Raw genomic sequence first — 16,180 nt, 5'->3', positions numbered from 1 at the left:
CCATTGGCTATAGCTTATCATGTGGCTGACTACCCAAGAGAAGCTGGGAAATGTAGTTCCTGGCTGGGCTGCCCCTTCCCTGAGATAGTTACCCTCTGTCTAAACGAACAGCTTGCCTGCGATTGCTATATACCACACTGGCCAAGGCCACCTGCCAGTTTGGGGCCTCCCAGAAGCTTTTGGGTGGAAAGTCTTTACATAATTACCCCTGGACCCCAGGCAGCCGCTGGAGTGGAGGGTGCTCCTGGGTGTGGCTGGGACCCCACTGTCTAGACAGCTGGGAGACTTCGCACCCTTGCCCCAGTGCCCAAGGCCAGCTCCGAGGAGTGCACAGGCAGTCGGAGCAGAAGCACTGCAGGCCGCGCTGGTGTCTCTGTCTTCAGGACTATGTACATGCTCTGACCTCTGGATTTTGTCCACAGGAGCAACCAGGGCTTTATGCACATGAAGCTGGCCAAGACCAAAGAGAAGTATGTTCTGGGTCAGAACAGCCCCCCTTTCGACAGTGTCCCGGAAGTCATCCACTATTACACCACCAGGAAGCTGCCCATCAAAGGGGCCGAGCACCTGTCCCTCCTCTACCCAGTGGCTGTGCGGACTCTGTGAGAAGACCAGCCTCACCCTGCTCTGTGACCAAGCCCATTACCTGGAGGAGCTGGCAGGGCACCGACCAGCTCCGTGTTGCCAGTGGTGTCCAGTGTGTGTCGTGTGTATGGTACTAGCACACCACTGCATGTCCTAGGATGCTGTTGCCACTTACAGGGTTGGAGAAGGCCTGGATGAAGAGGGGCAGCCTGCCGCCCTAGCACCCCAGCCTCTACCCCACCCCCTCCTTGAGTTTCTGTGAATTAAACTATTTGCAATCCAAAGAGATGCCTTCCAGGGTGAACAAAGGTGGAGCTGCTCCAGTGGTGGGCGGGGCCCAGCGGCAGGTGGGCGGAGCCCTGGCCCGCATCTCTTTGTTCTCCAGTTGTCAGGAACTCACCAGTGTGTGGGCAAGGTTTTCCCCGTTGGTGCTGGGAGCCCAGGAGGCCCCGGGAGCCGCCCCGTCTGGTGCACGTCTGAGTCTCTGGGTGTGCATAGTGAGTGTACGCCCGAGAGACCATGTCATGAACCAGAGAACACCCCCATCCACTTTTAGATATACACTCTGTAATTGTTAGCTGTCGAGGAACCGTTGTGCAGTCGAAGAGGATGCAATTATTTATGAATAGGGTGTGTAAATAAAATAGTCATTTAATATATACTATTAGCCCTTTTTTAATTATTCAAAATATATATATATATATATATATATGTCCCGGAGCATTCCTGCAGAGGGAAATGCCGGCCTTGCTGGTTTATTTCCCAAGCAAGATGTGTGTCCTGGACATGTTGGCTGGGTTAGCGGGCCTGCAGAAGAGGGTGGAGCCTTGGAAACCTCTGGCCACCTGAGTGGTCACTGTGGGAACTGGACCTAGGCAGAGGAACAGTGTGGCCAGAGGGGTGAGTCAGCCGACACGGATTTGCCACCGGACCCTGGATTCACACTCGCCCTGTGGCCTCAGAGCTGACCAAGCTCCCAGACTACCCTCCTACACACACACACACACAGGACAGCTGAAGGCAAATCCAAATTAACCCCTCAGGGGCACAGTGCCCCCAAGTCTGCAGAGGGTTTTCTCTCTGTTACCAGTCAGTCACAGGGCGCTGAAAGGTGTTGAATGTGGGGGAGTGGCCTCCCAAGGTTGCAGCTGTGAGCAGCCCAGCAGGCTTCACAGCTGGTGCTGCCATCGGCTCCCAGTGGCCTCACTGTCACCTTGTTTAGGACAGGGTGAATTCCTGTTCTGTCAGGGGACACGCAACCCTCCTGATCACCACATGGGTAAAACCTGTGTGTGAGAACACATCCAGACCTGGCGTCAGTTACCTTTTTCGCTGTGACAGGATGGACAATTAAAGGAGAGTTTATTCTTCCACAGTCTACGGTTCAGTCTGCTGTGGCGGGAGTGTGAAGGTTCCTGCTCACCTGGCCTCTTGTATTCATCCTTGGTCCTCAGCCCATAGAATAGCGCCACCCATATTATCATCGTCGTCGTCGTCGTCATCTCTTATTTTTCAAGATTATGGTTAATTGCATCATTTCTCCTTTTCTTTCTTCCCTTCAAACCTCGCCATATACCCCACCTTGCACCTTTTCAAATTCATGGCCATATGCTTGGTGGGTCTTCCCTTCTCAGGTAAGCCTCTCTGAAGCATCTTCCCAGACATGCCCGAAGGTGTGCTTCCTAGGAGATTCTAAATTCAGTCAAGTTGTTGATAAAGGTGGACCGTCACACCTGGCTCTGTTGTGTCCACCGGCAGTGGGGAAGGCATAGCTTCCCTTGGCTGACCAAGGGGCAAGAGAACCGGTTCTAGCAAGGTTCCAGAGCCTTTCCCAAATTCATGTCGTAGCTACCAGGGTGGTCTGAGTGGACTGGAAGTTAGTGACCATTGTCCCAGGACATGTGGGCAAAGCACAGTGAATGACAGTTTGGCCATCTCCAGTGATGGATACAGGCCCAGTATTCAGAGGCAGAGGCCTGAGGCAGGTCTAGACTTGCCAAAGCTGCCTGACTGGTTGGGGCAGAACAGAACTAAAAGCCTCCTTTTAGCTACCACTGGTTTCAGCAGCTTGAAGCTAAGCCATTTCCTTGGTTTCTCTTCTTCCATGTATGACCTGCCTCCTGCATCATTTTCCTAGCCCCTTTGCTGTGCCTCAGTGGTCCCAGCCCCTCCTCATTGCCCTGCTGCCGTTAGCCAGAAGTCCAGCCTCCACAGATCACCCTTTCCTTGATTTGCATTTTTCCAAAAGGTCTTTCAGGGGAAGTGGTGAGGGGAGTGCTAAAGTGACCCGTGTCTCCTCATGGAGGATGAAGAGAAAATTAGCAAGCAGCTGCCAGGGCTTGCACCCTGGAGACCTGCTAGAGGTTGGAGATGTAGCAAGCAGGCCTGGAGTCACAGTACCTGCTTCATATTGGCAAGGTCAGGTTTGGGCCTCCAGGGCATTTAATGAAGTCCCAGAACAGTATCAGAAAAGGCCCTGTGGGTCTGGCCTGGGCTTCTACATCCTCTGCCTTTGCTCCCTTAAGAGACCCCTGCCTCCCTCCCACTTCCGTCTTCATCTTTCTGAAGTTTCCCCCAGACCCCTTCTCTAGTTCTCCTTAGGAACTGAGGTATACAAAGGAGCCAGCCTACAGGATGGGAGATGCTAAAAGGAATTTTTCCCCTTAATTTTATGAGCCCCTCCCTTTTCCTCTAACTGTGGCCGGTTTCCTCTGTTAAAATGTATTCATGTTTTCTTGGACATCTAACAATTGAAAGGCTTTTCCATTTCAGAAACCCTCACATTCAGGGTACTGGCGTTGATTTGGTTTTTGTTGTGTTTTGTTTTGTTTTAATCTGCTGCCAATTAGTGGGGGGAAGGGGGATGAGCTGGAGTTCTTTTGAGGAGGAAAGAATAAAAAAAGCTGCTGCTACAGTGTCTTACTCTCAGCTTTTTGTCTGAGAACAACCTCCACTAACAGGCCCCTCGCTGCTCAGAGCCACAGGGCTGTTTTTCTTTCTTTTTGCTGGCTCCATTATTGACCACAATGTCCTGGGCCACTTCAGCAGCTTGTCCTTCAGCACTGAGGACTCAAGGGCCCTTTTGGCAGAACAGAAGGCTTTCTGGGGGGAAGGGCCCACGTGCTGGTCCTCCAGCATACCCTGAACAGGCTCTCTGAGCAACCCTCTGTGGGGGATGCAGAACTTGCCCAGAGAAACTCTGACTAGTGGCCTTCCGTGACCAGAAGGTGAGCAGGTCAAAACAGAGATACCCTTTCACCCTCTGGCTCTCCTGCAGCAGTGGTCAGAGGACCAAGATTGAGTGCTAAGATATTCAGATGTTTGATGTTAACTTGGCCAAGGGTCTAAGAAGGACAAGTCCTTTCAATGGCCCTGGGGACAGCTCATAAGGACACTGGGACAAGCTAGCTGGCCCCAGGTGACTGTCACATCTGCTCTTTGCACTTCCAAAGCAAATGCACTCAAACCTCAAGGGGACCATTGGGACCCTGGAACAAGGGCACCTCCCTTACGGCTGAAATGTGCCCCATTGAATTCAAAGTGAGATCCATTTTATGTAACACTTTGCACAAGTGCCTTTTGCAAACACCTGTGTCCCATGTTCCATGTTTAGTTTCTCTCAGATGCAACCATGGGCCCCAGGGAAACTTTGCAGATGGCTGCCTGCCTGCCAAAGCTGAGCTATGCCATCTCTCAAAGGGGTGGTTCCAGGAGAGAAGGAACTTTTGAGCTCCCTCAGGATGAGGAACCTGGGTCCCTAATGAGCTTCTTAAATGGAAACAGATTAATTGGCTCAGCAGATATCCATTGAGTACTTCCTGGTGGATCTTGAGGTGAGTGGTCCTGCCTCTGGCCTCAGGGGATTTCCTGTGTGGGAAAAACAAACATGAAATAACTCCTGACACAGTACTAGCCATAGTGGTGATTCAGAGGCGGGGACTGGTGGCTGACTGGGTCTGCTTACAACAAATCAGTGCAGGGTGGGCCCTGGAGAAAAGCAAGAGTTCACCAGGAAACTTAGAGGGTTATGGCTGTTCCGTGTAGAGTATCAGATATCAGAGCCCTCAAGGGACTCGGAGAAGCCGGTGTGGCCTCATTATAGCAACACTCAGTGTCTCCTAGGGCTCCGCTGGAGGTAAATAACCAGGACAGAACAAAAAGAAGAGCTTTCACCTCCTCCTCAGAAGGAGCTCTTGATCTTCTGAAGTCCAAGGGTGTTGGCCTCACGACCGTGTGCCTGAGTTATGTCTGTCTGTCTGTGTCTGCCTGCCTGCCTGTGTGTGTTTTCTGTCCATCTGTCTGTGTGTTTTGCTGGGATAGAACCCAGAGCTTTGAGCATGCCAGGCAAGTGTTCTCCTGAACCCAGGTAAGGCGGATCTCCCATTGTTTGCATTGACACCATTGTTTGCATTGACAACCTATATCCTCCTGCAGCCTGGAGCCTTCCTGAAGCAAGAGAGCCCCTCCACCACATATGGAGCAGCAGAGAGGGCTCTAGAGTGACAAGGGCCCTCACCTCCTACCTACCTGCTTTTCCTACGCAATGGTGTAACCCTGCCTTCTCTCTCCAAGGGGAAAAAAAATCTCCCTAGGAGAACATTTTCTCTGTATAGTGGTGGTCCCCAACCACACATACACAGGAAATGCTGGTCTGGAAAGGGCAAACTCTGGCACAGGGACCTGGAGACAGGAAATGTTCTTGGGCTTAGCCAGGACCTGAGTGCCACTGATCTGCACCCAAGAAGTCCTAAGCTTAGGGAAAGAAAGTCCTTCACCTCACTATTTTTTTGTCTCTTTGTTTGGTTTTGTATATGTCTCCCCCCTCCCCATATATATACATACGCACACATCCTCTGAGGAGGCATTTTGTTTTTGTATATATATATATGTGTGTGTGTGTGTGTGTGTGTACATATATGTGTGTATGTATATAAATGACATATTGTTATTATTTAAAAAATGATGCCACAACAGCTATTATATGAAGGAGTTCATTCGGGGGGGAAGGGAAATAGAAGAGTTAGGGCCTGCCTGAGCCATGAGAGCAAAGACAGAGATGACACAGACTGGGGTGGGGTGGGGTAGGGGGCAGGGGCTGTCCCAACAGAGAAAAGGGAAGAGAGCAAGAGGGGGAGAGGTCAAAGGCAGGGTTCCTTTTATCCCAGGCCCCTGTGGGTGGCGACCACTGATGACATCACCAGTGACTGAGCAGCCCGAAAGCGGGCTCCTACATCGAGATGCATGAACTGACACATACATCCTCTGGGAAGGTGTTTTGTTTGTTGTGTGCATGTGTATGTGTATGAATAAAATAACTATTTGTATTTATATTTCTGTTTATTTGCATTTTATCTTTTATATTATACGTACATATATTTAACAGACACAGAGCCTGAAACAGATGTGGACAAGTGGGGCCAGCAAGGGAGGGATTTGAGTGCCTTCCTGGAGGAAGCAGCCTGTGGGGGGAAAACCAGAGAGGCAGAGGCTTGCTCAAAGCAAGATAGCAAGTGTGAGCCAAGAGCTTGGAGGGTCGCTTTGGCCAGTGCCATTCTAGGAAGCTGGGATGAGGTTGAAGGATTCCTCTGAGTGTGTGAGCCATTTTTTCCTCACTGTCTTCCTCGAGTGGAACACCTCCGGCCTGACATGGTCCGTGCAAGTCCTCTGCTCTGGAGGACAGTTTCCACAGGCGGCTAACTGGGTGGAAGTTACTAGCATGGCTCTGGTGCCCTCGTGTGGCTTTTTTCCTGCATGACAGAGGACTCACGGAAATGCCAAAGAGCAAAGCGAAAAGCAAAATGGTGGTGTGACTAAGGCCCCCCGGGGAGAAGAGGCGGCAGAGGGGACAGTCCGGTGGCAGGCACTGTGGATGATGGCTGTTCCCGCAGAAAGAGAGGTAGAGGAAGTGGCACCCCAGCTGGCTTTTGCCTCAGGGAAGATGGCACCCCAGGGAGACGTCTCCCAGCCCTCAACCCCCACCCCACCCTCACTCAGTACTGCACCCTGACAAAGCTGCACAGATTCACTTGCTAAGGACAAAAAGAGCTGGGCTGAGCGGGGAGGGCAGGGCTGAGGGAAAAGAACAGAGCTGAGATGGGGAGAGTGAGGCTGGGGTGAGGGGCAGGGGAGAGCAGGGATCAGTGGGGGAGAGTGAGGCCGAGGGGGAGAGGGGAGAACAGTGCTCACGGGGGGAGGGGAGGCTGAGGGGGGGGAGAGCAAGGTGCCTGAGAAACAACAATCTCATGCAGCACTTCTCTCCCAAGTTCACAATCTTCTGTTTATAAAACTCAAACTTAGTTTAGTTCTCACCAAATTGATTTTGTATTTCGGAAAAATGTGAAGAAGACAGAAATTACCATCACCAGTGCAGTTGCTGCTCTTGAAGCACCTTCTCAGTCTTCCACATGCACGTGCAATTGTTTTACGTTAAACAAAATTGAGCCCATCTACCCTTGTGGCTTCATACCCTTCTCTTTCCACTGAAGAAAGCCCTGTCCTCTTTCTGCTGTTAAATCCCTAAGGTGGGCTTCTTTCCCGTGCTCCTGTGATATACTGGTTTAATTTAGTTCCCCTATATTCAAGCTTTTGTATAACCTGTTCTATGGGGAAATATCTGTTCAAAATTGCCATCGATTGTTCTGATTGGTTTTGTTTGTTTGTTTGGGTTGTTTGTTTTGGTTGTCTGGCTGGTTGGTTGGCTGGCTGGCTGGCTGGTTAGCTGGCTGGCTGGCTGGTTGGTTGGGTTTTTGTTTTGTTTTGTTTTGTTTTTCTGTTCCAAGAGTAATATATAGGAGTGCACAATGAGGTCAGAGGGCAGACCCATCTCCCGAGTGTTTCCATCTTCTGAGAGGTGTCAATTGGTTCTCCGCTCTATATTTGAAAATAACCTGAAACCCAGGCTACATGGAGACTTCTTTCTCAATAACTCAGGCTTGCCTAAAGCCTGGGATATAGGCATAGCAGTTTCCTCCCATCAAAAAGAACTCAAGTTCCAGCAGGTGCTAAGAGGGGAAGCTACCTGGGCTTAGGTTGTGGGGTGACCAGTTGTCCCCTGCTAAGGCGTTGGTAGAATACGGGACTCTTAGTGCTCAATCCTGGAAGGTACTTGGTGAGCCAGAACTGTCACTTTGGCTGCCAGTTCCTTATGTGCTTCTAAGAGCCCCTTGACTTCCGTCTGGCAGTAGCTCTTCTGCCCAGTGACCGTGTGAGGCTGCGCTGGGAGAGCCAGAGACACTTAGAAGAGCTGTGCCCTCGTGTGTACACATGCAGGGGAGGAGGAGAGCCGTTATTCTGGGGGAACACAGCACCCCTGCCTCATGTTCCACCTCTGTCTCTTTGTAGCTGTGTAAGCCAGTCAGCAATCCCACAGGGTGGTCATAAGTGAAGACATATGCAGTGAGTGTGCAAGAATGTCGTCATCAGCCTTCAGATACCACCAAAAGGAAACGAGGTAAACAGCAGAGGCCACCACAGCCATGTAACTTTAACAGCTAGAAGATCTGGAATACACAGAGACTTGCAAAACCATCTGAGTGTGGGGGTCCATTTCACAAACAAACGGTGCTCTCACGTGAACGATGAGTGACAAATGAAGCAAGGACAGCTTAGGTGCTCCTAGAGATGCAGGCTCAGAGCAGTACGCCGTACTGTCCTGTCTTTGTTGTTTAAAACCACTCTGCCTAGAGGTGGCACACACCTGTAATCCTAGCACTAGTAAGGGGGAGGCGGGAGGATGAAGAGTTAAATGTCACCCTTCGATACACACTCGGCTTGAAGTCAGCCTGGGTTACAGGAGACTCAACTCTTCAAGAAAGGGGGAGGGGCACAGGATGTGGTTCAGTTGATAGAATGCTTGCTTAGCATGCACAGAGCCCCAGATTCTATCTCGAGCACCACATAAACTCAGGCCTGTAATCTCAGCATTCCAGAGGTAGAAGTAGGATGATCAGGCGTTCATAAAGGTCAGCCTCAGCTACAGAGCAAATTTGAGGGTAACTGGCCTACCTGAGACCCTATCTCAAAAACAAACCAAAAAATGGCCAGCAAGATGGCTCAGTGGCTAAGCCTGACAATCCCCAGAATATCCATGGTGGAAGGAGAAGAGCAACTCTTAAACTGTCCTCTGATCTCTACACACACTGTGGCACACATCTTACACACTGGAAAATAAATGGGAAAAAGGAATAACAACAACAACAAAATAGGTCTACCCCATTCTGTTATCTAAGTAGTAAATACATGTGTTTGCAGTGAAGTTCCCAGAGGTAATATTTATTTCTTAACACTTTATTATTTCTATTATATAAATATGACCTCCCTGCATCTTTATTGTATGAATATTAAAGTGCACCATCATCATTATTTAGTGTCTGTCTTCTCCTGCTTACTAGAATGTACCTAGATTGTCAACCTCACACAAGCAGGGGCCAAGAGGATTGGTAAGTCGGTGACTGGGAGGTGACATAACTCCGGGACAGCGTCCCATGTACGGCAAGTTTGCTGTTGCCATACGTGACAAACTTGACACTGCACAGATTGAGGCATCTGGTCTGCAGAGAAACGAGTCTCTGGAAGACAAATGACAGTAGAAAAAGCAGAAGTCGGACCTGACTGTGGAGACCCAGAGGAAGGTCACAGCCCAGAAGTGAAGGTCGAATAGTGGGAAATACTACACACACACACACACACACACACACACACACACACACACACCAGAGCAAAAGGAAAGAAGGAAAGTAGGCTCCTTGAACTTTTATGGGGGCTCTGCCGTTCAGGGAGTCTCCCCAGGCTCCTCAAACCTGAGCACCAGGAAGTGTTAGATCTCAAACCTGGGACCTGAGTGTCTATTAACATCAATAGCTGGTGGCACTGTCACCAGCTTCTCTTAGCATCGCCAGCACCTTGGCTGAACTGTCATCTTGGCTGAACTGTCTGCCCTGTCCGGAGGCTTTCCAGCCCAGAGCCTGGGCTGCCCTTCCCCCAAACTGCTCTCCCTGTATAACCTTGGTCATTTTGGCTACCATAGTCCTTTGCTGTCTTGGACTCCTGGTCTTGGTTTCCTGGTCTCCTGGTCTTTTGGCTCACTCCTGGCCTCTTGGCTCCAGGTTCCTCTCCCTTTTCCTCTCTACCCTCAACCCCCACCTCACCCCACCACCCCAACTCTTCACATGGCCCAGTTAGTCTACTGGTCCTGTTTTCTCTGGACTCTCCCAAATGCCTCTGTCTCTGGCTGTGCTCTCCTTTGTATCTATACTAAAAACCTCAACCCCTAGGAGCAGTCATGTCCTCCTCCCTTCCTTTCTTTTTTTCTTTCTCAGCCTGATCTCACTAAGGCTGTGCTGTGTCTAAGTCAGCATTTCCCAGCCTGATCATACGGCCCTCAAGAGGCTCTTCAGTGCTTCAGGTCCCTGGCCTCTTGTGCTTGGTGATTTCCAATCAGATCTTAGGTTAGCCTCAGGAGCCAACAGCTCCCCCGGGGCATCAGCGTTTGGGGAGCATTCTCTGGGGTCAAGGGCAGTTTGCCCTGGAATTCTCTTCACCTGAGCCTTACACAAGTGTCAGGGAAGTGTGAGGCATCAGCTGTGGCTAGGCTAGTGAACTGCACCTCTGTGATCTGATCCCCATGGAGGTGGTATGGCCCCGCCTCACCTCTGCTAGGTAAAAACAGATCAAGGGATTTCTCCGGACACACAGAACATGTGACAGTCAGAGGGAATAATCATTGTGTAACTGCTTAGAAATCCCAGAGTATTGAGCAAATGTTTGTTGTTGTATTGGTTCACCCCTTACTAAAGATGTGTTTGCATTTCACAAGTATGTGTCACTCAGGTACCAAATGAGGTGTCTCCTGGGCCTACTCAGAGGTCACCAAACTTTCTGGGACTCAGCTTGCCATTTAGGTGTGCCTGAGAGAACAGCAACATTGAAGGCCAGCTGTAAAGTGCAGCCTGATGCTTTCTCCCGTGAACTCTTCTAAGCTATGCTTTTCCTGAGGCCACTTTGCTGAAGTCCAGGCTATCTTTTGTGAGTCCCTCTTCCAGGCAGCCTTCCCTGACTGCAGCTGGTCCTGCTTCTTTTGCCCTCATTACTTTTAGCACTTGGCAGCACCACACCTCAAACAATGCCCCACGCCCCCCTCCTTAGGACTTTTCACTCCTGGGCTGTGAGCTCCTGATTGCTAAAGGTCACTGTCATGGGTCAGATGTCAAATTTTTGTTTTCCCCAAATTATCTGAAACTAACTGGAGATATTTGGGCCAAGTGACTAGGCCGTCTCCCTTGAGGTTCTGACCTAGGAGCAGATCTGCCTTGTGGCTGGGAAGCTACCGTGGGGTATGTCTGTTTGCTTAGTAACCTTGAATTTGTTCTGTACCAGTTCAGCTTTAGTTCTCAACCCAGTTCAGCTCCCAGAATGCTGGGATTATTGTGTGCTCCTCACCAACTTGGGGCGCATTTGTCTGCCGTGCCTCCAGGGCCTAGAATCTAGTCCGTGTTCTCCGCCTGCTGTGTGCTCAGCCACCTGGCTCCCACAGGCTGCATTGCTAGGAGATCTCAGCTGATGTCAGGGCCACACTACCGCAAACCAGTTAAATCTGAATCTCCAGGTGGGAGTTGGGTTTGTTTGTTTTGGGTTTTTTTTGTTTTTTTTTTTTTTTTTTTTTTTTTTTTTGCAGTGCTGGGGGATGGTACCCAGGGTTTAAGCACATACTAAGCCAGCTGTCTACAGCTGGGGTACACCCCTAGCTCTTTCTCCACCCTAGTTCTTTTTTTTTTTTTTAAGAGATGTCAAATGTGATCATTGATTTGGTGGGTTCCCATCCATATGGAAATAAGTGAATGGAATAAACAGAACAGAACAGACATTCTCACTGGCTCGACTCCTGTTCATAGATACAAGCTTGGAATGGAGCCAAGGGACCCAGGGTGTGGCTCAGAGGGGAGGAACACTTGTCTAGCTTGTGCAAGGCCCTGGGCTTCGTCTCCAGCTCCCCAAAGGGGAAAAAGGTTGAAAATGAACCAAGAAAAGGAGCAGATCTTCGAGCTGACACATCCGGCGTTTGGACAAACAGATTGTGGAGTCTGGCTGTCTGCACAGAGAGCTCTGCAGCATGAGGTAAGGTAGTAAGGTCAGGGCAGGGACAGTGGGGACAAGGAGGCTGTCGGAACTGAGGGGTGAAGAAGGAACAGAACATTATCTTCTGGCGGAGGGGACAAAATGTGCATGTTTGCCAGTTCAGGGAGGGAATCGGGCCTCGGGACAGAGCCAGTGTGTGTGTGTGTGTGTGTGTGTGTGTGAAGGGGAGTGGCAGAGGTGGCCCAGATTATTATAGAAGCCTGGGAAAGGGGAGCAGAACAGAAAGGACCCTGTCTGAGGGTAGCCAGAGGTGACCTTATCCGGGCAGAACTACTCGTTCAGAGTCGTTGAGACTCCGCTGACAGTTTGCATAAAGCTGACTGTTCAGTCGGACTGATGGACCCTGGGGCCACATGACAGATTCCTAGAAAGCATTTAGGCGACTGGTGGAGAGTGCTTAGACCCAAGAGCCCTATTAGCATTTCACTCACCTATCCCTGAGGACCCAGATACACAGCTCTACGTCTGCCCGGCAAGGGTGCTGCCACCAATTTAGCCTCCAGCCTCTGAGACGCCCTTTTAACACCTCTGCTCTCCGCTGGCATTTTATTTTGGCAATTGTATTCTTTTTTTTTGAGACAGGTTTTTTTTTCTGCGTAGACCTGGCTTTCCCAGAACTCAAGCTCTCCTGAGTACTGGGATTAAAGGAGTACACCCCCCCCCCACTGCCCGGCTTACTGGAAAGCATGCTCTATGCTCTCTTTTGGGCCAAACCTTGAGTTGCAGAGCCAAGGATGAGTCAGAAAGGATGAGTCGGGTTCTTGTGATTTGTCAACTTATGAGCGACCATAACATTCTGGCCTCTCTGTGTCTCGGAAAAGACAGGCAAGACAAGTCAGTTTTTCCCAAGGCGGCCAGGAAAAGCCTTAGGTGGCGGAGGCAATTGGAGCTTGCCAGGCTTCTCTGTTTGGTGCAACTTTGATGGCGACAAGGACAAAGCAAAGGTTTATAGAACATGAGGATTTGCAAAACATGAAAGATTGCACAGGGCTGCATCCCAGAAGGTCAGCTAGGGATAAGGTCACAATAAGGCAGAGGCGCCAGACCGTGGCCTGTCCTGTGTGCCAAGTTAAGGAGTGGGTTGACTGGGAAGGTCGCTAAGCTGAGGAGCGACACGAACACACCTGGGTCAGAAGATGCTGTCTGAGGGCTGGCGGGGAGCCTGTGAGTATGCAGAATAGTTTCAGGATCTGAACAAAAGATGGAAGAATATATATAATGGATCAGACAAAAATGGCAAGGGAGCCTTATGATGAATTCTAGATTTAAAAATAGAGTTTTTGATCTTTAACAGATAGGCAAGAACAGTGAATAAAGTCCCTGGAGGCTTCTGACAAGGAACTAGAGGCCTGCACTGTGGCCTGTGGCACAACAGGAAAGTGCTGGCTCCACTCCAGACGGGAGTGTTCTGCTGATGAGGGGTTTTCACTCTTCTGAGTCAGTTACGCCTCAGTTGTATGTTTAATTTCAGTCTTTCCCTTCTCTTTATGTTTTCTCCCCCCAGGAGAATAACCTTCCCATTCTAATCTGAAATTAATTATTTATGCTTATGAACATACTGGATACCTGCCTGGTTTCTTTGCTTTTTGAATAATACATTTGAGTAGAAATTCACAGAAGCCAAGGCAAACAGAAATTTGAGGTAAATGCCCTTTCTTCAATTGTTGCCTGATTAATTGTTCTAAACCATAATGTGGCCTTGTCGTTATTCCACGATCCAAAAACCTGTCCCTCGTGAGTCTGACAGGGGAGGTTTGCACTAGCAGCCCCACCATTTGACCTTTACTCTCTTATCCTCTCCCACTGCTGAGGTGACTTCCTCTGCTGGCCCACAGTCCATCTGCTCATCCTCTGAGGCTCAGTTCAAATGCCTCCTGCCCTATGAATCCACCCGTTTCCCCTCTCAAGGGAAAAGCCCCTCATACTTCTGCATTTGTAGGCTCCCTTTATGAATCCTCCATCAGACTCCGAACTCCCGTGGAGGCACCCGCTGCAGAGCAGGTACTTACCTCCTCAAGGGTGTGTTCATCGCATGTGGCAGAAAATGCTATCAGTGTGGCCCCGCACAAAATCATGAATTTATTTTAAGAACTGAGGGTGAGGCAGGTTGAGATGGCCCATGCCTCTAATGACAGCACTCTGGGAGGCAGAGGCAGGCATATTTCTGTGAGTTGGAGGCCAGCCTCTGTTGTGCCCAATTCTCGAGACCCCAAAAGACCACCACCAGGAGTGGAGTCCATTATAAATCACATAAGGATCTTTTTATTACAGGCTACAGCTTGGGCTCATACACTCTCACCCCCGAAGCAGTGAGAGCCCGGAACCTCATCCGGGCTGGATGAGTTAGTTGGGTGATTTAAAGAGTCCGGTCCCTCCCATCATGCCCAAAGCAGGGGGATTCCTGCCTGGTAAGCATCTATTGATCAAAACAGTAAAGGGGATGTTACATTTTGAACTGATTGGCTATAGGAAGGCCCCCAAACCATTAATGGTCTAATTTCCCTTTTTTGACTGCTCTAGAGGATAGGGGCCAGTTTCCTAGCAACTGTACCTCCAGTGGGCAGGAAAAGAATACAATAAGGCTAGTTCTTCCTGGACATATCTCCTCCTGCTTGGCCTTCATTCAGGCTTGTGCTTTTAAACTTTAAAACAACACCCACTGATTTTTAATCTTTTGGTCTCTCATTCCCCCTTTCCTATGATCATTTGAAGACCCAATCTTGGGTCTTCCAGATATGACCCCTGGTATCCTACAGATTTACCTGTCCACATTGGGATCTGAGTACCATTAACTGTATTGTTCTCAATCATTCCTTCACGAAAGCCATCAAGTGACTTAAAATACAAGGCCCAAAGGTAAAAGTCAAAATGAGTAGGGGTCCCTTCAGGGTGGATATAAGGGTAGTAAGCCAAGGAGAACTATTATACCAGGATTTAAACCACCCTCTGGAATCTTTTCTCTCTAGGGTCTCTCCAGGCTTTTTGTTCAGTTGCTGCAATACCAGTTCCTACTCCAGCTAAGCAGGTCCCCAAGATAATAGCTAATGTCAGCGAGCCCCTTTTTGACTTAGCATTTCAGCCTGTTAGGTGGGATTTGGGGCAGAGGTCTCTTCTTCTGAAGTTGCTTTAGTTCTGACAATAGAACCATTGGCATCAGGGGCTAGGAAGGCTGAAATGCCAGTCAACGACTTGGCAATGTGGCACTATCTAATTATCGGTCCAGTTGAAGAGACATGGAGCCATCACTTCGGCTGGACTGCTTTACTTCAGCTTCCAGCAAGTCCAGATTTCAGCTTATAGTCCATAGCTGATCCCCGAAACATCTGTCAGCCAGATGAAAATCTGCTGAGACAAATTCAGACTAGAGACAGAAGTTAAAAATTGTCTGTTAAATGGGAAAAGTGAGGAATCCCAAGACCAAGGGAAAAACTCATCTGGGGTCCGTTTGAGCTATGCCAGATCCAGGTCTCGTGACTTTTTGACTTTAAAACAATACCCACTGATTTTTAATTCTTTGGTCTCTCACCTGGTCTACAGATTACTCTCAGCCGAGGCTACACAGAGAAACCCTGTCTCCAAAACAAAACAAAAGGATTGAGGGTTGGGTGCTGGAGAGGTCGCTCAGTGGTTAAGAACATACACTGCTCTTGTAGAGGACCTGAGTCCGGCACCCACATGGGACACAGGGAGCCTGAAGCCCTCAATTCTGGCCTCCCTGGGCACCTATTCAATGCACTAACATTAAAGCAAATCTAGAAAGTGTTTTTTATTTTTCTTATTTTTTTCCTCTTAGAAACGTGAACAGTTCTATAGGTGAACTTTGCATAAGGATGCTTTGCAACACTAGGATTGACGTGCCAGTTTGCAGCCGCGGGGAGGCGTGGCCTCCGACACCAGAAGCAGGCAAACGCTGGACAGGCTGGGTCACCCACTTGGACACGGTCCATAACGGAAGGATAACCCCAGTCCTAAGTGGCACTCACACATTCACGAGTCTGCTGAGAGGAGCCTCCCGACGCGGCCTGGCCTCGTCCGTTCCGTGAACTCGTATTTGTCGCCTGCAGCGCTGTGCAAATCAGAACCATACTTCGAAAGTCACAACACCGAGGAACGCACTCACGGGAGAGAGTAACTTGCCCAAAGTCAACCAAGTGCCAGGGCTAAAATTCCCACCTGGATCTCCTAACCCACGGCCCAGTGCTCCTCCCCGGACCCCACAAACTGTGTGAGCTTCTAAGGAAAAGACCCGGCTAGTTGTTATGTATGACGCCATGCACACCCAGGTGCCCTGTGAAGGGCGGTGACAAAGAGCTCGCCACCGAGCTTTGAGAACTCCGAACCAGACCAGGTCGAGCCTTCACGCATGCGCTGTCTACGGAACGCGATGGGCCGCCACGCTAGAGGGCGCGCTGGCTGTTTTATGGCACAGTGAGGCCACCGTACAACCCCAGCTTAAAGCCTG

At 49.8% G+C, this 16,180-nt stretch overlaps 1 protein-coding gene across 1 annotated transcript in view; it reads left to right on the top strand.

The window, feature by feature from the left end:
• Positions 1-1,244, top strand: part of Shb (SH2 domain containing adaptor protein B) — a 114,315-nt gene extending 113,071 nt beyond the window's left edge. The window contains exon 6 of the mRNA XM_021658156.2: positions 423-1,244. Coding sequence (XP_021513831.1) covers positions 423-606 — 184 coding nt within the window. The 3' untranslated portion in view covers positions 607-1,244. The remainder of the gene's footprint in view (positions 1-422) is intronic.
• The last annotated feature ends 14,936 nt before the right edge of the window (positions 1,245-16,180 follow it).

Source organism: Meriones unguiculatus, chromosome 3 (assembly GCF_030254825.1).
Source record: "Meriones unguiculatus strain TT.TT164.6M chromosome 3, Bangor_MerUng_6.1, whole genome shotgun sequence".
Lineage (NCBI taxonomy): Eukaryota > Metazoa > Chordata > Mammalia > Rodentia > Muridae > Meriones > Meriones unguiculatus.
The sequence above is the reverse complement of the archived record's forward strand: the minus strand, read 5'-3'. Positions and strand labels throughout refer to the sequence as shown.